The following is a 21,572-nucleotide window of genomic DNA, read 5'->3' as shown; positions in this document are numbered from 1 at the left end:
TGGCACGCCCATTTCCAGCATGCTTCACGCGCGGCCCCGTAAGCCCAGCTCACTATGGAGCAGTGGTCAGCAGACGGAGGAGGAAGAGCGGCGCGGCGGCCGCATAAGAGTAACTAGACCACTGACTGTGCCGCCCCATGGCCGCACATACGTCGAGGCCCCACAGGACACACGGACAGCGCTTCCTCAACCTGAAGGCCGACATACAGGCGCTCTGCCTGTTATTCCAGTGCCGGGACAGGCGTGGGTGAGTGGATACACAAAATCTTCAACTGCCATGTTTTACGCGCAAGGGTCACTATCAGGACAGGAAACCCAACTGAAGCGAGGGAGAGGTACCGCCCTTATTTCAGTATATTTCCTGTCCTGGCTGGGCAGATCCCTCTCTCAGGAGTGCTTTCATGGGTGAAGGGAAAAATCAAGATGGTCAGCGCAGCACTCACCATGTGGCTGGCGACTATACAGAGCACTCCATGTTGTCTGATCGGGTCAGACCTCACCAGATGAGAGCGCACACATCCCCAGGCCAGCACAGGAACATCCTACCCTGACAGAGGACCGTAGCATCTCGGCATCCAGCAGCCCAGAGACCTCCAGGTACAAACTGCAAGCACCTGACAGCCCAGAGGTCTGTCCATCACAAAGGACGCACTAAAATCCCAGCTAGATGAGTTAAAGACAGCCATACAGAGACACCACCTCAGCCCTAACTACATTACAGAGGTCACACTAAAGCCATATATACAGACCACCTCAGGAATCACTACATTACATGGGCCACACTATAGTCATACACACAGACATCACCTCAGCCATCAATGAATTACAGAAAGGCAATGTGCATATTGGAGATTGAAGCGCACAAATTGAGGAGAAGCAGGAGGAATTTACTACTCCACAAAATCACAAAGAGGAAAATGAGATTACTGCTGTGAAGCTGAAACTGGCGGATATGGAGGATCGCTCCAGATGTGAATCTGTGGTACAGCGGGATACCAGAGAGCAATACTGCAGATGCATTGAAGGAGTTAACTGACCTTTTTACAGCATTAATTCTCCAAACAGAGAAATGGGACTTCCTGATAGATCGCACAGGATTCCCAAACTAAAAATGCCCTCACCTCTGCGCCCAGGAATGAGATTGCCTGGCTGCACTTATACCATTTTAAAAGCAGGGCTGTGGAGTCAGAGTCGGCGCCCATTTTAGTGGAGTTGGAGTCATGGAAATTGAGGAGTCGGAGGTTTGGCTTACCGACTCTACAGCCCTGTTTAAAAGAGCTCCCGGACAGGTTCAGGAACATCCTGGTGGTTACTGATCTGTCTGCTGTCACCCTGAACAAGAGGCGAGAATCCTCAACAACGACAAAGATTTTACAAGACAACGGGATCCCGGACAAGTGGGGCTATCCACAGCTCATCATCACCAAGAAGGGAGTCATACATGTCCAGACGTCCCCAGGAGGCCACTTCTGCTGTAGGGGTGGTTGCTGGCGATTGTGGACGAAGAGACAAGCTCCCAACAGAAGAAAAAAAAATTGTTGACGCTGAGGAAAAAGTGGATCTAAACAAGAAGCAAGTTTTACCTCTATGTCAGTTCCTCAACTTTAACTGTTCTGCCCAATTCTTTTTAAGTGATCGCTAAACGGCGTAGCAAGAGAAAAAATTTGATACGCCAAAATTACGTTTTTTTGGTCACCACGACATTGCATTAAAATGCTATAAAGGGCGATCAAAAGAAAGTATCTGCACCAAAATGTTATTAAAAACGTCAGCTTGGCACGCAAAAAAAATAAGCCCTCACCCGACCCCAGATCACGAAAAATGGAGACGCTACGGGTATCGGAAAATTGCACAATTTTTTTTTTGTAGCAAAGTTTGGAATTTTTTTCACTACTTAGGTAAAAAAGAACCGTAATGACCTGGAGAATCATAATGACAGGTCAGGCTTAGCATTTAGTGAACCTAGCAAAAAAGCCAAACAAAAAAACAAATGTGTTATTGCACTTTTGCAATTTCACCGCACTTGGAATTTTTTTCCCCATTTTCTAATACACGACATGCTAAAACCAATGATGTCGTTCAAAAGTACAACTTGTCCAGCAAAAAACAAGCCCTCACATGGCCATATTGACGGAAAAATAAAAAGGAGGGGAGCGAAAACTCCAAAATGGAAAACTGCAAAGTCTTGAAGGGGTTAAATCAAAGCGTTATGTCACACAAAAGTTAACATTTCCCATATGTCTACTTGACATTGGCACAATTTTGGAAACATTTTTATTTTTGTTGACCAGCGATTTCTCATTTTTTCCAACAAAATTTACAAAGCTTTTTTTTTTTTTTTTTTTTTTTAGGGACCATCTCACTAGTGATGAGCGAGTGTGCTCACTGCTTGGGTGTTCTCCGAGTATTTTGGGCACGCTCGTAGATCATGTTTGTGTCAGCTGCAGGATTTGCAGATGCTAGACAGCCTGAATACATGTAAGTATTCCCTAACAAATAGGCAATCCCTGAATATGCTCAGGTTGCCTAACAGCCGCAAGTCATGCAGCTGCGGGGACTCAAACATAACCTACGAGCATGCCCAAGATACTCGGAGAACACCAGAGCATGCTCGGAAAATCCGAGTAACGAGCACACTCGCTCATCACTATTCCTCACATTTGAAGTGAGTGTGGGGGGGTTCAATATGACAGAAAATACCCAAAAGTGACACCATTCTAAAACCTGCACCCCTCGAGGTGCTCAAAGCCACAATCAAGAAGTTTGTTAACCCCATCACAGTGATCAAAATGAACCAACAGGAAATAATCTCCTATTGTTGCTGAGTACCGGGCAGCAGATCTCGGCGGGCGCTCTGAGCATGCACCAATTTTCTTTCAGGAAGAAGACGCCGAGGGCTAGGGAACAGGGCTGGAGGGTCCAGGGATACCGAAGGGGGGAAAGGGGCTCAGGGGACCCCCATTTCTCTCTCCCCTGGTATGCTAGATCATATCAGAGGAGCAAGAAATGAATGGGAAATCTGACTTTTTTCATGGCAACCGCCGTTATTCGGTGAACAGCAGCAATGACAAGACTGGGTACGGTAAAAAATGAACCGAAACTCATTTCTCTATATCTCATTTGTCAGACAGTTTGCCTGTAGTAGCAGATGGAAAGGTGCCTTCCTGGTGTGTGGGGACTATAATTCCACCCCGTGTTCCAACATGGACAAGTCTGTACAGTCCTAAAAGAAAGGAAAAGCCAGATAGCCCTCTGAGATCCTCCTATAGGAGGATATCTACAATGTATGGCAGGTTAAATAAATTCAGGGGTAAAAAAAAATTCTGTCTCAATATGGTGCCGGCCACACCTGATCAGTGGCATCTATCAGCAATCCTATAGATGCTACTGCACAGGCGCGGCCGGCCCCATTGTTGTGGAGACTACTGAAACAGACTAAGGAACCTTTTTAAGGGCTTAGGAAGCCTTTGCAGGTGTTTTTCGTTAATTATTCTAATGACTTCACAAGTTATTTGGAAAATCCTAGGTGTCCATCATTTGCTGAAATTATAGCATTGGTGAATGAGAATTGTCTTGAAAGAAATGATCTCTTTATCTGCTAACAATACGCTACCATTCCTGGCGATCATTCAGACTTATACTGTGGAAGCAGAGATGTAACACAGCATTACCTGTAATAATCAAAGATGCATAATCTGGTGTTGTCACAGTTTTCCTTTCCCCAAGTAAGAAATTATTCATGTTTACATGTTAAACTACTGAGGAAAATAGATTGTGATGTCATGATGTACACTGATTGGCAATAAATTCATTATGACAATTTATATTACTAAAAAATATATGATTACAAAAAAACACAAAAAAACAATATATACTAGTTGGCCCGTGTGAAATTTTCGCACATTGGTTGTCGAGGGCGCAGGCAATTTTAAGAAAACTAAGCTGGTCAAATGTAAATTTACTTCATGAGATGATGAACACGTGTGTGTGTGTGTGTGTGTGTGTGTGTGTGTGTGTGTGTGTGTGTGTGTGTGTGTGTGTGTGTATATATATATATATATATATATATATATATATATATATATATATATATATATATATATATATATATATATATATATATATATATATATATATATACCGTATTTTCCGGCATATAAGACGACTGGGCGTATAAGACGACCCCCCAACTTTTCCAGTTAAAATATAAAATCTTCTTAAAAGTCGGGGGTCTTCTTATACGCCGTATGTCGTCTTATAGGCCGGTGACTAATCTGCCCTTTGGGAGGGAGTGGTCCTGATGACGAAGAGGGGGCATCTCACAGGAAAGTGTGAGTGGAGTATCCCCCATTACCTCATTGTAGCTGCAGTGTGGGGTGCTGGGGAGCGGCGGCGGCCACCGCCCCACGGCACAGCACCCATGCGGCACAAAGAGGAGCAGCAGCTGCCGCCTCTCCCCAGCACAGAGACCCCATGCTGCAGCTACAATGAGGTAATGGGGGATACTCCACTCACACTTTCCTGTGAGACTCCCCCTCTTCGTCATCGGGACCACTCCCCCCACCCACCATATACACATTGGTGTCTGCACTCGGCGTACAAGACGGCACCCGGCGTATAAGACGACCCCCGACTTTTAAGAAGATTTTCAGGGGTTAAAAAGTAGTCTTATACGCCAGAAAATACAGTATATATATATTTAAGCCCATGGATCCATTATATGTCCATTTTGCAAGCCAGTGAGAAAATCTCACCATACGAATGTCACACGGATGCATACATGCAACAAAAACGCATGATCTGCCGCGTCACCATCCGCCAGAGCTGCCGCTCTCCCGACCTTCTGTCTCCTCCCCACTATCCCGTAGAATGCAAGCCCGCAAGCACAGGGTCCTCTCCCCTCTGTACGAGTCTCTCATTGTAAATTTGTTTATTGTAAACATTATCTATAACCTTGTACGCAACCCCTTTTCTCATGTACAGCACCATGGAATTAATGATGCTATATAAATAAATAATAATAATCCTCGCACTGCACACAGATGACATACGGATCACTGATGTTGATGGAACATTTCTGCGATTGTCCGTGTAAAACAGACCGATTTTTTATACGTTGTGTGTGACCCCAGCCTAAAGGAGATCCCCCAACATTAAACATAATGGTATTTTAATTACTGATCAGAAGGGGTCTGATTGTCAGGACCTTGCAAAAGAACAGGAGCAGCAGCATTTTTTTCCCCTCCACTGCAGCACTGCCAACTATCTGCAGTTTAGGGAAGTGCAACACAGCCCTATGTATGTGAACGGAGAAGGTCCCTGTACAGCAGTGCCACTTTGACAGTAAAAATGACGAAGGAGAATTGACCCCATAACTGAGCGTATTTACACCATTGTATAATAATTGGGAACATCCCTTTAAAAAAAAAAAAAAAAAAAAAAGTAATATCTGCAGATTTTACCTTTTTCCCCCCCTACTTTGGATAATTTTTTTCAAATTTTTGCAAGGTTGTTTCCACCAATCTCTCCCATCGAGAAACAATGTACAGTCTGAGTTATGTCAACGCTGCCATTTTTTTACTTGGAACCAGAGGTGACTCCAGGTCACCAATAAGCTGCAAGCTTAGAAGGAAGATAGACATTTCAATGACTGTCCAATAATACGGAAAATCTGATGATTCAGAACATGTCCAGTCCCTTTTAGGCTGCATGCATTTATATCTTCAGTTTTAAAGCTGAAGTCTTAAACAGGTAAAGTTTTACTTTTATTCTACTTCCACATATGTAGCAAATATTTTATATGAACCTGCCTGAAATCGGCTGGGCAAGGAGTTCGGCAAGCAAGGCAAATGTTAGGATTTGTTTCTGCTTTGTGGTAGTATGTATGGGGTAGTGTGGTGCCACCTGCAGGTCATTTTTCCTTACTGCAGTTTTATGAAAATTAAATGTTTAAAATGTATTTTGTGATCACATCATGGTTGTGTGGTTTGTTTGGCTATTTTCTTGCTGAAGGGGGCAAATTTACCTTTCAAATGGTGTATCATTTGTGTGTGTGGGTGCTGTATGAACGGAGATACAAAGTAATCACTGAAAAAGTGTGTTTTGAAATAATATAGAAGGATTTTTTTTTCATTCTATTTTTCAACTAAAACAGTTTCTCAAAAATTAAAAGATTCAAACAGGATTTTGTTCCAAGTCAGAAAACAATAAACAACATATTTGGCATCACAGTGTCCATAAGAATCCAAACTATAACGTGACACTTTTTAATTGCAATTTTATGATCATTTGACTAATAAAAACAAAAAAAAAGGTCTCATGAACCCCAAAATGGTCCCAATGCAGTAATAAATCAGCACGGAGCCATCAGACCTTGTACAGGTCATGGCTCGCAGATGGCAGAGGCAGAAAAGTGTTATTTTACCAAGTAGTTCATGGTGCAAACATCAGAAACAGGTGGCAGTTTGGAGAATAAGCACGAGTGACGGCCACGTCACCTTGGAAAACATGGATCTTAGAGAAAGGAATGAAACGTCACTTTTTGCCACCTGTCGGACATTTATTTATTGAATATACTTATAAAAAGTCACTACACCCCATGAGCATTTGTCTTGAGGGATTTTCTAAAACCATGCAGGGCTATGGCCGCAGTCGGGAGAAGTTAGGGAACAAATTAAGTGTTTTTTCTACTACTACTCCTTATGAAAATTACAAATTATGGGGCTAAAACTACATTATGGAAAAAACTCATTTACTAGTTCCCCTTTGCATTAGTTCATGTGAAGCCTACAATGGGTTACATTTCCTAACTACCCCTGTGCTTAGTATAGGGAGCACTCTCCTTACAAAGGTGGGTGAGGGGCTTTTTTTTTTTTATCAGATTTTTTATTTTTTTTGATGAGAGAAAGTACCGTATATACTCGAGTATAAGCCGAGATTTTCAGCCCAAATTTTTGGGCTGAAAGTGCCCCTCTCGGCTTATACTCGAGTCATGATCGGTGGTGGGGTCGGCGGGTGAGGGGGAGAGGGCGCTGAGGCATACTCACCTAGTTCCGGCGCTCCTGGCGCTCCCCCTGCCCGTCCCACTGTCTTCGGTGCAGCAGCCTCTTCCCCTGTTCAGCGGTCACGTGGGACCGCTCATTAGAGAAATGAATAGGCTGCTCCACCCACCATAGGGGCGGAGCCGCATAATTCATTTCTCTAATCAGCGGTGCCGGTGACCGCTGACAGAGGAAGAGGCTGCTGCACCGAAGACCAGCTGTCCGGGGGAAGGAGCGGGACGCCGGGAGCAGGTAAGTATCGCATATTCACCTGTCCTCGTTCCACACGCCGGGCGTCGCGCCATCTTCCCGGTGTCTCTCCTCACTGACTGTGCAGGTCAGAGGGCGCGATGACGCATATAGTGTGCGCGCCGCCCTCTGCCTGATCAGTCAGTGCAGAGAGACGCCGGGAAGATGGCGCCGAGGAGCTGCAAGCAAGAGAGGTGAGTATGTGTTTTATTATTTTATTGCAGCAGCAGCACAGCTATGAGGCAATAATGGTGCAGAGCACTATATGGCACAGCTATGGGGCAACGGTGCAGAGCACTATATGGCACAGCTATCTATGGGGCAACGGTGCAGAGTACTATATGGCACAGCTATCTATGGGGCAACGGTGCAGAGCACTATATGGCACAGCTATGGGGCAACGGTGCAGAGCACTATATGGCACAGCTATGGGGCAATAATGGACGGTGCAGAGCACTATATGGCACAGCTATGGGGCAACGGTGCAGAGCACTATATGGCACAGCTATGGGGCAACGGTGCAGAGCACTATATGGCACAGCTATGGGGCAACGGTGCAGAGCACTATATGGCACAGCTATCTATGGGGCAACGGTGCAGAGCACTATATGGCACATCTATGGGGCAACGGTGCAGAGCACTATATGGCACAGCTATGGGGCAACGGTGCAGAGCACTATATGGCACAGCTATGGGGCAACGGTGCAGAGCACTATATGGCACAGCTATCTATGGGACAACGGTGCAGAGCACTATATGGCACAGCTATGGGGCAACGGTGCAGAGCACTATATGGCACAGCTATGGGGCAACGGTGCAGAGCACTATATATATGGCACAGCTATGGGGCAACGGTGCAGAGCACTATATGGCACAGCTATCTATGGGGCAACGGTGCAGAGCACTATATGGCACATCTATGGGGCAACGGTGCAGAGCACTATATGGCACAGCTATGGGGCAACGGTGCAGAGTACTATATGGCACAGCTATGGGGCAACGGTGCAGAGCACTATATGGCACAGCTATGGGGAAACGGTGCAGAGCACTATATGGCACAGCTATGGGGCAACGGTGCAGAGCACTATATGGCACAGCTATGGGGCAACGGTGCAGAGTACTATATGGCACAGCTATGGGGAAACGGTGCAGAGCACTATATGGCACAGCTATGGGGCAACGGTGCAGAGCACTATATGGCACAGCTATGGGGCAACGGTGCAGAGAACTATATGGCACAGCTATGGGGCAACGGTGCAGAGCACTATATGACACAGCTATGGGGCAACGGTGCAGAGCACTATATGGCACAGCTATGGGGCAACTGTGCAGAGCACTATATGGCACAGCTATGGGGCAACGGTGCAGAGCACTATATATATGGCACAGCTATGGGGCAATGGTGCAGAGCACTATATATATGGCACAGCTATGGGGCAACGGTGCAGAGCATTATATATATGGCACAGCTATGGGGCAACGGTGCAGAGCATTGTATATATGGCACAGCTTTATGTGGAGTATCTATGGGGCAACGGTGCAGAGCATTGTATATATGGCACAGCTTTATGTGGAGCATCTATGGGGCCATAATGAACGGTGCAGAGCATTATATGTGGCACAGCTTTATGTGGAGCATCTATGGGGCCATAATGAACGGTGCAGAGCATTATATGTGGCACAGCTTTATGTGGAGCATCTATGGGGCCATAATGAACGGTATGGAGTATCTATTTTTAATTTTGAAATTCACCAGTACCTGCTGCATTTTCCACCCTAGGCTTATACTCGAGTCAATAAGTTTTCCCAGTTTTTTGTGGCAAAATTAGGGGGGTCGGCTTATACTCGGGTCGGCTTATACTCGGGTCGGCTTATACTCGAGTATATACGGTAGGTAAGATTGTTACAAGCTAGCCAAATAAGCAGAACATGTTTATAATTACAAAACAGGCCATCACAGTATTGCCAACGATTAAATGTGAACATTGCCCAGTTACATAAACATCTTTATCCCTTATTTATTAATTAATAAAATATAAAGCAATCCCCCACATAACATACCAGAACAAACTACCACCATATTTCAATATACCACATATATCCAGAATTGACTGATGTTCAAGAGTTGTCTGTTACCTTTCTGACCATAAGCAACCCCTATGACCATTACCTGGGAACACTGTAACCTTCTAACCTGGGACCATTAGCCGCCGTCACCTCTCATCAATGCACTGGACAGTAGGCCTGGAATATTCAACCAGGGTCCATACAGATTTTCAAATGTCTATTGCTTTTCTCTTTCTATATAGCCCTTTTCCATCCAAGCATCATTATTATTATTATTCATTTTTATAGCGCCATTTATTCCATGGCGCTTTACATGTGAAATTATCATTTATTCTATTTATTAATTCATTGAAGGAGGCCGAATATCCAACCAATGCGATGCAATGAGTTTGCGAGCTTGATAAAGAACTCATGATAATCCAATTGCTAACGGGGAATTCAAAATATGTCAACTCTCACCAGATACTCTAAGGCTATGTGCACACGTTGCAGAATTGCCATAGGAATTTTTTGTGCGGATTCTGCATCTCTTGGCAGAAAACGCAGGTGCAGATTTGATGATTTTTTTTTTGTGCGGATTGTGTGTGGATTTCTTGCGTTTTTTACCCCTGCGGATTTCTACAATGGAAGGGTACAAAAACGCTGCAGATCCGCACAAAAAGTAGTCACATGCAGCTACTTTTGATACGCAGCGTTTTCTGCGTGGATTTTTCAGCACCATTAGCATAGCATTTTTCTTTTCAATGATTTACATTGTACTGTAAATCACTTGCGGATATGCAGCGTTTCTGCGCGGTAAAAAACGTTGCGGAAAAGCAGGAAATCCGCAACGTGTGCACATACCCTAACACATCTTAGAGGCCCCGCCGAAGCCGAACCCTGAAAACCCTTTGCATTAGGGTCAACGTATTAAGCCCAAACACCTACATTCCCAAAACATGTGCATTAAATGTGTGTCCTCCGCCCCCTCTCTCGCGCATTCCGCATTCAAGCAAACCCCAAACCTTTAAAAAGGAAGCTCTGAGTTCTATCCACCCTATATGAGGTATATTGGCAAGAGTAGATTCACATGGGGACAGTCTAAGATGCTCCAACACCTGTTTCCACTGCTCTTCCGTAACCAACACCACATCCACATTCCATTTTTGTTTTACTGTTCACTTTTGGCCACCAAGATGGGACTGCAGTAGTTGCTGATATATTCTAGAGATTAGACCAATCGCATATTTTGCAGATGATAATGACTCAAGTGCATAACTTTTTTGAATTACAGGTGCTGCATCACAAGTCTGGAACACCTGTCTATTGTAGGCATTGGAAAAAGGAAGCCTGGTAAAGTCCACACCCTTGTTGAAGTTTATTGTACCTCTTAAGTGTATTATATTGTAGTTTTAAATTTTCCACCACTTGTAATCCCATCAGCTCCCATCTCCCAAACACACTTGATTTTACAAACTCCACCAATTAAGAAATATTTCATAACGGAGTAAATTTGGAACAACTGGTAGTTGCCAAGAATCTTTTAGCCCTATCCCACACCTGTGTGAGGGCCTTCTAATACTCCGACCCACTGGCCCATAAAATTTGGCTTTTTGAAAGTTCTTGGAAAACTTGCTGCTAAACGTACGAGCTGCCTAATGTCCTCCAAAAAGTAAATGCAGGTGCAATGTGGCGAAATAGAGGCGGCCTTCGCAGTGAAAACGTGAAATATTTCATTGATTTTGTGCTCTGATGTCTCATATGGCGGACCTCGAAAATGTTTAAACTTTTCAAACAAATGTTAAATTTTTTTTATAAGCTCAAAAGCACATTATAGAGTACAAAGTACCACAAAGAGACTACAAAGCCCAGTGTCCAAAGCAGCAGAGGTAGCACAGGAACAAAGATATCAGGGTACGAGTATTTACAAAAGGTACAGATGATGAAGCCACCAGCACCCCCGACAAACGATACATGGGACACTCATGGTCTGGAGTTATACAGATATCAACATAAATATATAGGAGTTTCTTATAAAAGCGGTCACAGGCACAAAACTGTATGAAGGAGCTCAAGGGCATAGGGCTGGGGAGGTCAGAAAGGCCCAGCAGCTACTGGGGCGCCATGTCTATTTCATCTACATACTTAATTTCTGCATAAAAAATGTGTAAAAACAGCAAAAAGGTTAATCTTACACACCCGTTCCTGCGTTAGAAGGGCGTTACACACTCTGTCCTGCGCCACTAGGGTCTTACACACCCAGTTCCTCTTGCAGTATCACCTCTATGCTGATGACATACAGATCTACCTCTCTGGACCAGATATCACTTTCCCTACTAACCAGAATCCCACAATGTCTGTCTGCTATTTCATCCTTCTCCGCTAGATTACTAAAACTTAATATAGACAAAACAGAATTCATCATCTTTCCCCCATCTCACTCGACTCTCCCAACGGACCTATCCATTAAAGTAAATGGCTGCTCACTCTCCCCAGTCCCACAAGCTCGCTGCTTCGGGATACCCCTCAACTCTGATCTCTCCTTCAAACCACATATCCAAGCCCTTTCTACTTCCTGCCGACTTCAACTCAAAAATATTTCCCGGATCCGTACATTCCTAAACCTACAATCTGCAAAAACTCTAGTGCATGCCCTCATCTCCTGCCTTGACTACTGCAATCTCTTGCTCTGTGGCCTCCCCTCTAACACTCTCGCACCCCTCCAATCTATTTTAAACTCTGCTGCCCGACTAATCCACTTATACCCTTCGCTATTCCCCGGCCTCTCCCCTCCCTTCACTGGCTCCCCATTACCCAGAGACTCTAGTACAAAACCCTAACCTTGGCATACAAAGCCATCCACAACCTGTCTCCTCCATACATCTGTGACCTCGTCTCCCGATACTTACCTGAACGCAACTTCCCATCCTCACAAGATCTCCTTCTCTACTCTCCTCTTCCCACAATAGCATAAAAGATTTCCCCTGCACATACCTCCTACTCTGGAACTCTCTACCCCAACATATCAGACTCTCACCTACCATGGAAAACTTCAAAAGGAACCTGAAGACCTACCTCTTCCAACAAGCCTACAACCTAAAGTAACCAACAAACCGCTACACGACCAGCTCTACCCTCATCCATCCCTTTTAGATAGTGAGCCCTCAGGGGCAGGGTTCTCTCTTCCTCCTGTACAAGTAGTGACTTGTATTGTACAAGATTATTGTACTTGTCTTATTACGTATACCCCTCTTCACATGTAAAGCACCATGGAATAAAAGGCACTATAAAAATAAATCATAAAAATAAGAGTAATACTAGGGTCTTACACACCCTGTTCTGCGTTACTGGCCTTTATGTAATGACTCTCGTGAATCTTAACCATATGTCAGTCAACATCACGAGGAAGAAACGCTTCACTGAAAGCCTTGGTCGTACATCACAAGCTGAATTCTTTAGGAGAGATTTTCCAGCAACATGAAAGACCAGAGTGTCGACGGTCGCTGCCTGGGGTGAGAGCTCTGATGTGTGGCTGGTAAATGCTGCTCACACGGCATCATGTAATGAGACTGCGACACACAGAAGTACCTGTCCCGAGGAACCTATGGAGAAATCACTTGCCCATCTGTGGCGCCGCAACACACTTACCCAGCTTGGCTTCTGAGGTGTCCATCTCCCACTTGCTTTTTGGAAGATATCCCTGTATTATGGGGAGAAATATCAGAAGCGTTAAAGTGAAAGACAAAGGCTGCAACTAAGCAATGGCCGCAGAAGAGCTGGAGCGGAGTCACTGGCACATGTTGGGGGCCTTGAGCGGTGACGGACCCCTCACCACAGGCCACCTTTCATTATTACGATGTTCCTTATTTACATGCAGATTATTATAGCAGTCTATACAACCATGCTCCTGAAGCGTGCCGGCCATCTTGTGGATGGCAGGACTTCTCAGCAACCGTGGCATGTGTGCTCTCTATGTATCGCAGTTTACTGTATAGTGAGGGATTAGTGGGGAGTGTGGGCTGCTGTGCCACTCAATCATGTTGTGACCATGGCCGGCACCTTCTCTCCTCAGCAGCCAGATCTTGGGAGAACTAGTAAGACCATGCTGTTCAGGGACAGAAAAGAACTGCCCTGCAGCAGTCATCCGGGCCCAGCTGCCTGGAAGCGACTCAATAGAAACTCAGCAACTTGTACAGCGAGGGGAGCACATTGCCCATCCCGATGAACAGTTACACGGCTGCATCACGAACCAGCTGCAAGCAGCGGAACATGGAGCTGTCGACTTTGACAGCAGCATCTACAGAGCCGCAGGATCTGAGGAAAGCGCAAACCCATGTGCTTCGGCATCTACAGCACCACAGGGACTGAGGGAAGCGCAGTCCCACGTGCACATGGCCGGGTGCTGACGAGCGACAGTCATAGAAGACGTAATTGTTACTTAAACCCTTGTCTCCTAAAGGGACTAAAAACAATAAAAAGGGTATTACAATATTGAAAAAATAAACTTATTCCTTAGAAAAGACAACGTTAAAAAAAAAAATAACACTTTCGGTAGATCGGACCTTAACGGACACAATACCGAAACACAAGTAAAACGGTGATTCAGACACAATAGAAACACTCAATTAGGCTTTGTTTTTTCACTGCTGCAACAACAACAAAAAAAAACGCAATAAAAACAATCAAAACGTATCCAACCAACATGACATAGTAAGAGAATCGGCTCGGCCCTCAAAAAATGAGCCCTCACATGGGCCATGGACAAACATGGGAGCCATCTTACACGGCCATGTGGACGGAAAGAGAAAAACATAGAATTGCCCGGTTGGGAAGGGGTTAGTTACACTAAGAATTTTCTTTCCTTCATTAACAATAAAACTAAAAATGGTGGCGATTTCTTTTGAATTGCGGCTTTTCCACTTTCAGGAATGCCCCCTGCCTGGGTCCAGCAATGACTCTTCGCTGTTGCGCCCAATGTTTGTGATTGTCTGCAGCGGTAATGTCCGTCACATCAATAACGCTGCCACCAATCAAGGAGCAAAACGGCTCTGACTGAGTAGATGGTATAAGCTGCTCAGAGACGAGACTAAGGCCTCTTTCACACTTCCGTCTTTTGTCTCACGTCTAAATCCGTCGAGTTTTGAAAAAAACAGGATCCTGCAAATTTTTCTGCAGGATCCTGCTTTTTCCCATAGACTTGTAGTAGCAACGGATTGTGAGGGATGGCCATCCGTTTCATCCGTCGTGCACTGGACCCGTCGTTAAATAGCAGTCCGTCGTGGAGAGAAAACGTTCAGAGGAACGTTCTTTCTGCACATCGGAAAATCGCTCAGTGACGGGGCCTGCGCTGTTCGTCATCGGCTATAAAGGAAGCCTATGGACGCAGGATCCGTCGCTGACAGTCAAACACAGGAATCCGTCCAAACACTGGATGCATTGCACACGTTTTTCACTATTTTCATAACGTCCGTCGATACGTCACAACACATTACGATGCCCGCCAGCAGACGGAAGTGTGAAAGAGGCCCAAGACATTGGAAGCAGTGGCATTGTGCAGGACCTGGGGAGGGGGAGGAAAACAGTTTGACACTTCTGTAGCTGAGGGGCAGGTTTACTGAAACCAGAAATCTCCTTTAAGGACGACACTGACAAGGCCAATGGATGGAGGGGCTATTGCCCCAAGATTAAATATTGGGGGTCCCACTGCTCAGAAGAACACCAGCACATGCCAAGCGCCGCTCCAATCTGTGGGACTCAGCCTACTTCAGCACTCTGAAGGCCAACCTCAGGACAAACCCTTTAAAGAGGGGTGCCCAGACCGAAGATACTGGAACTTCCTACAGTAAGAGGAATGGCAGCCGCCCTACCCGCTCGCTCTCCTCCTCCTCCAGCTCCTTCTTCACTTCTTGCTCTGGGTCCGCACTTGGCTCAGAATCCTCCATCTCAACCTACAGAAAAGTAGACTTCAGTTTCGGTGATAAAGTAGCCAGGACGACCCCCCCCCAAAATCTGTAACCACCACAGAAGGACCCCCATCCTCTGCCCCCACATGTGCCGTTACTATAGAGCCCCTCAGAGAGAGAGTAGAGATACTGGCAGTATTAGACACCAGGAGGTAGTGGACGGGTCATGTGTGTACATGGCACACACAGGCCATGCTCCATCCAGACAGCGTGTTGTCACAGCTGTGGGCGACTCTGAGGGCGCCAGGTCCTGATGGATTGGGGTATGAGCTTTCTCCGAGTTCCCATCACAAAACTACTGGTCTCCTAATCTATATATATAATTGTCTAAGGGTTTTTCCGTCCGTCTGTCTGTCTGTCCTGGAATTCCCGCGTCTCTGATTGGTCGAGGCCGCCAGGCCTCGACCAATCAGCGATGGGCACAGTATCGACGTAGATGTCATAATGGTTGCCATGGCGACGATGTCAAAGGTTGCCTCGACCATTCAGCGACGGGCACAGTCTGCCGCGAATCACATACTACGGGGACATGCATATTCTAGAATACCCGATGCTTTAGAATCGGGCCACAATCTAGTTGTGGACATAACCAGCCCCCGAAGCACGGACCCCCACTGATCCACAGCGGCATAACATGGCTATTCACACAAACCTCCTCAATGGCGGCATCCTGCAGCAAAGAACGGATGTCCAGGCGCATCATGTGACGTGGCGCGGCCTCCCAGCTATCAGCCATCTAAGAATAGAGGCAGGATGAGACGAGGGGGCATCGAGGAGAAACATTCAGGGCGTTAGGGAGATGCACATTGGGCTTCGGGAAGGAGGTGGGGAATCGGGAGATGCACACGGGGTGTCGGGAGGGAGATGCACATGAGGCGTGAGGGTGGGAATCGGGAGATGCACACGGGGAATCGGGACGCCCCCTGCCACGTCACCAGGCGCTCACCTTGTTGAGGTCTTTCAGATTGCGGCCGTGCACATTTCTCTTGGCACACGTCTGAGTGTCGGCAGAGATTTCAGCCAAGTAAACCTGTAAGAGTGATATACAGGACCCTCAGTATCAGCTTTATTGTTAATGTTGATGATTATGGCTTACAGCCAATGAAAACCCAAAAGTGATTATCTGAGTAAATTAGAATACTGTATAACACCAGCTTGAAAAATTATTTTAAAATCCGAAATGTTGGCCTACTGAAATGTATGTTCAGTAAATGCACTCAGTACTTGGTCGGAGCTCCTTTTTCATCAATTACTGCATCAATGCGGCGTGGCATGGAGGTGATAAGCCTGTGGCACGATTTAGGAAGCCCGAGTTGTTTGACAGCAGCCTTCAGCTCATCTGCATTGTTGGATCTGGTGTCTCATCTTCCTCGACAATACCCCATAGATTCTCTATAGGGTTAAGGTTAGGCGAGTTTGCTGGCCAATCAAGCACAGTGATACTGCTGTTTGCACACCAGGTATTGGTACTTTTGGCAGCGTGGACTGGTGCCAAGTCCTGCTGGAGAATGACATTTCCATCTCCAAAAAGCTTGTCGGCAGAGGGAAGCATGAAGTGCTCTAAAATTTCCTAGAAGACGGCTGTGCTGACTTTGGTTTTGATAAAACACAGTGGACCTACACCAGCAGATGACATGGCTCCCCAAACCATCACTGATTGTGGAAACTTCACACTAGACCTCAAGCAGCTTGGATTGTGGCCTCTCCACTCTTCCTCCAGACTCTGGGACCTTGATTTTCAAATGAAATGCAAAATTTATTTTCATCTGAAAACAACCCCTTGGACCAATGGGCACAAGTTAAGTTTTTTTTCTCCTTGGCCCAGGTAAGACGCTTCTGGTGTTGTTTATTGGTCATGAAAGGCTTGATACAAGGAATGCGACACGTGTAACCCATGTCCTGGATAAGTCTGTGTGTGGTGGCTCTTGAAGCAGTGACTCCAGCAGCAGTCCACTCCTTGTCAATCTACCATAAATTTTTAAATGGGCTTTTCTTACCAATCCTTTCAAGGCTGCGGTTATCCCGGTTGCTTATGCACCTTTTTCTACCACACTTTTTCCTTCCACTCAACTATCCATTAATATGCTTGGATACAGAACTCTGAACAGACCGTTTATTTAGCAATGATCTTTTGTGGCTTATCCTCCTTGTGGAGTGTGTCAATGACTGCCTTCTGGACATCTGTCAAGACAGCAGTCTTCTCCATGATTGTGGAACCTACTGAAACAGACTAAGGGACCTTTCTAAAAGCTTAGGAAGCCTTTGCAGGTGTATTTTTGTTAATTATTCTAATTTACTGAGCTAATGATTTTTGTGTTTTCATTGGCTGTAAGCCATAATCGTCAACATTAATAGAAATAAACACTTGAAATAGATCACTCTGTTTGTAATAACTATATAATATACGAGTTTCACTTTTGTATCGAAGAACCGAAATAAATTAACTTTTTGATGATATTCTAATTTAGTGTGAAGCACATATACCGTATTTTCCGGCGTACAAGACGACTTTTTAACCCCTGAAAATCTTCTTAAAAGTCGGGGGTCGTCTTGTACGCCGGGAATCGCCTTGTACGCCGGGTGTATATGGTGGGTGGGTGGGGGGAGTGATCCTGATGACGACGAGGGGGCGTCTCACAGGAAAGTGAGTATCCCCCATTACCTTATCATAGCGCTGCAGCGTGGGGTCTCTGTGCTGGGAGCGGCGGCTGCTGTGCTGTGCTGTGCTGTGGCGGCTCCTCTTCTGCAGTGTGGGGCCTCTGGTGCTGTGGGGCGGTGGCAGCGGTGGCGTATCTTCATGCAGTCGGGGCTCCTCCGGCATCTCAAAGCCTAGAAGCCCCGCCGGCAACTCCATCGGTGTAATGCGCTGGCCTCCGGGAAAATGGCCGCTGCTTAGATTCAGATCTCGTGTCCCGAGATTTCGGGACGAGATCTGAATCTGAGCATGCACAGCCCCCAGCGGCCGGGCCACCGCATCGCACCTATTGAGCTGCCTCCGGGAAAATGGCCGCTGCTCAGATTCAGATCTCGTCTCCCGAGATCTCGGGACGAGATCTGAATCTGAGCAGCGGCCATTTTCCCGGAGGCCACCTGACCGCATTGTACCGATGGAGTTGCCGGCGGGGCTTCCAGGCTGAGATGCCGGAGGAGCCCCGACTGCATGAAGATACGCCGCCGCCACTGCCCCACAGCACCAGAGGCCCCACACTGCAGAAGAGGAGCCGCCACAGCACAGCAGCCGCCGCTCCCAGCACAGAGACCCCACGCTGCAGCGCTATGATAAGGTAATGGGGGATACTCACTTTCCTGTGAGACGCCCCCTCGTCCTCATCAGGATCACTCCCCCCCCCCCCCCCAAAAGGCACATATTCACCGGCCCTATAAGACGACATACGGTGTATAAGAAGACCCCCAACTTTTAAGAAGATTTTATTTTTTAACTGGTAAAGTTGGGGGGTCGTCTTATACGCCCAGTCGTCTTATACGCCGGAAAATACGGTACATACACTGCAGGAAGATGGTCAAACAGAGCACTCCACTCCTCATAGATTGAAAGCAATTGTGCTCAATGTCCTCCACTCCTCATAGATGGTCAGCTCTTGCGCTCAGTGTCCTCCTCTCCTCATAGATTGTAAGGCTACTTTCACACTAGCGTCGTGCACTGCACGTCGCTATGCGACGTTGCGGCGCACCGACGCTAGCTGTGATTGCGCCGCACAACGGGGCAGCGGATGCAGTTTTCCAACGCATCCGCTGCCCCATTGTGAGGTGCGGGGAGGCGGGGGCGGAGTTCCGGCCGCGCATGCGCGGTCGGAAATGCTGCAGACGACGCACCAAAAAACGTTACAAGCAACGTTTTTTGGTGGCGACGGTCCGACGCAACCGTCGCTCGACGGTTGCGACGTGTGGCAATGCGTCGCTAATAAAAGTCTATGGAGAAAAAAACGCATCCTGCAAGCACTTTTGCAGGATGCGTTTCTTCTGCAAAACGACGCATAGCGACGTGCAGTGCACGACGCTAGTGTGAAAGTAGCCTAAGCGGTTCATTGCAGAGGAGTTTGTACTGTGCTGCGGATTATGTGCTGCTATACACTGATCATGACCTCAAGCCTTTACTCCAGTTGCCATAAAGCCTCCCCTGAGGGCTGAAGCTGTATATGTACCTCAAATCCTTTGGTCTTGGCCGCACTCCAGAACTGCTCGAAGTGCCGCACGCGATCGTGGATGCTGTCCAGTATAATGAATGGAAAGAAGCCGTCATCCAGGGTCTTCTTGAAGCTCTTTAACATGCCACAGCGGTACGTATCCTCCATCTCTGGTTCATACTCGTACTCCATGACCTCCAGGAACACAAGGAGACCGGCGTCACACAGTCTGACGCTTCTAAACAATGCACGCACCTCTCATTCTACACTTACCTTTTTTACCACTTTCTTGCCAGATTCTGGATCTTTCTCTACCTTCTCAACCTCAGTCATGAAATAGTCATCAAGGCTCAGGACTCGAGGAGCAGAACCTCCATATTCCACCTCTTTATCCTGGAGGTGAATGAATAGTGTGGGGCGATTAGTAACGAGGATAGAAAACCACAGGTACGACACGTCCGGGAAGTAAACCTGGCCTCACCCTGATCAGCTTGGCTACGTGCGTCTTCCCACTTCCAGGCAAACCTCTCATGATAACGACAATCTGAAGAAATAATGGTACAAGCATTAAGGTGCCTGAAGAAGAAAGGTGAAAGGTGGTGGGTGCTGACGAATGAAGGCTCACCCGGTCAGGTCTGTTCCCACGACCCGGCTTCTTCAGGAGGTCGTCCACATTTTTGGTCTCTGGTTTCTTCTCTGGTGGAGGAACAGGCACAGGAGTAGGCAGCAGTGGCCTCTCATCTGAGAAAGGTCTGCGAGTCGCTGTAAGGAGAAGACAGAACATTATTTTGTAGTCCATCTGCCATATGGACAAGTCATGGATGAGCAGAGGCTTTCTAACCGCCAAATGCAGGTGCTGGCGCCTCAAAAGATGACCGCTCTGGCTTTCTCTCGTAGGAGGGCTTGTCAGAACCACTGCGACGATTTGTGGTCTCCTTGTCACGGTAAGATGACGACCTGCAGGAAGAGCGCACTTGTAAGCACAGCATTAACGAGACAGCTGAGGGACTGTCCACCAACTCTTACCTCTCCTCCCGGGAGTGACGATCACGATCAAAGCGTTCTCTGTCATGGTCACCTCTGTCCCTATGACTATCCAAGCGATCGCGGTCTCTTTCACGCTCTCGCTCATATCCCCGACGGTCCAAGTGTTTATTGCTTTGCCTTTCAAAATATGGATCCCGGTCCCTGAGGTCTCGATCATAGCAATCAATCAAATAATCTGGAGGCAAAGATGGAAATCATTGCAGCTACTGCTACAGACCAGACTTCATAGCTTCTCAAGGCAGGGAGATTCTTAGCGGTTTTCTAGGTCTTTAAAGGAAGCATGAGACCACGTCCACACAGATTGAAATGGTGTGGATTTTACCTGGAGATTTATGAATGCTGACCCCATGGCAGATGACAATACAGGCAGGTGATGGGGCGATTCCTGCGTGGACGGTCGCCCCTTGTGCTGCTGACTGAGCAGTGAAGCTGAAAAGCATCTTAACATTGCTCATTTATTAAGGGTTAATGGCAGATTTGGGGCAAAATCCACAAGAGGAGCCTTTTAATCTATTTGGTAGTTTTCTTTAGGAAGTTGTCAGGGCCAATCCGTTAAGTCTACAGTCACTAGTGTGAGTGCAACCTTATGAATCCCCCCTACTGCATGCACTGTGTGCTGCAAGGATTCGGCAATTTCTGACCCAAAGCAGAGGGTATGTATGCATTATACATACTACTGTCCTCTCTCTCCACACACTTGGATGGTGCAAGCCTGTGCCCACCGGCCAGGAGTATGTCGAACGCATACATACACACTACAGTCCCTGATCACAAACCGGCGAATCCTTGTAGAGCACAGTGCATGTACCGGGGGGATTCATAAGTCTGCACTCACACGGAGTGACTGCAGACTTATCGATTTGGACAAGACAACCCCTTTAAGAAAGCAACAGGAAAATCAGCTGCAAATCTGATTGTGTGGACTTGCACTTATAAAGCAGATCCTGCTGGATTCCATCTACTTGAGAACATCTGTCCTCAATACTATAAAACCGGGATGCCAGCATGAAGGGAGATGTTACAAACCCTTTGAGTCCTGGTGACAAGTCCATGGAGCACTTGCTAACTTGCTGATCTCCAGG

The 21,572-nt window shown here is 46.7% G+C and overlaps 1 protein-coding gene across 1 annotated transcript in view; it reads right to left on the bottom strand.

The window, feature by feature from the left end:
* Positions 1 to 21,572, bottom strand: part of YLPM1 (YLP motif containing 1) — an 87,920-nt gene that overhangs the window by 18,818 nt on the left and 47,530 nt on the right. The window contains exons 9-18 of the mRNA XM_077267431.1: positions 20,470 to 20,665; positions 20,285 to 20,400; positions 20,069 to 20,205; positions 19,925 to 19,987; positions 19,717 to 19,836; positions 19,462 to 19,638; positions 16,245 to 16,328; positions 15,951 to 16,034; positions 15,203 to 15,283; positions 12,984 to 13,035 (exon numbers count right to left, since the gene is read on the bottom strand). Of these exons, the coding sequence (XP_077123546.1) occupies positions 12,984 to 13,035; positions 15,203 to 15,283; positions 15,951 to 16,034; positions 16,245 to 16,328; positions 19,462 to 19,638; positions 19,717 to 19,836; positions 19,925 to 19,987; positions 20,069 to 20,205; positions 20,285 to 20,400; positions 20,470 to 20,665 (1,110 nt within the window). The remainder of the gene's footprint in view (positions 1 to 12,983; positions 13,036 to 15,202; positions 15,284 to 15,950; positions 16,035 to 16,244; positions 16,329 to 19,461; positions 19,639 to 19,716; positions 19,837 to 19,924; positions 19,988 to 20,068; positions 20,206 to 20,284; positions 20,401 to 20,469; positions 20,666 to 21,572) is intronic.

This window comes from Ranitomeya variabilis, chromosome 1 (genome assembly GCF_051348905.1).
Source record: "Ranitomeya variabilis isolate aRanVar5 chromosome 1, aRanVar5.hap1, whole genome shotgun sequence".
In the NCBI taxonomy this organism is placed as follows: Eukaryota; Metazoa; Chordata; class Amphibia; order Anura; family Dendrobatidae; genus Ranitomeya; species Ranitomeya variabilis.
Note: the sequence above shows the minus strand (reverse complement) of the source record. Positions and strands in the feature narration are given on the sequence as shown.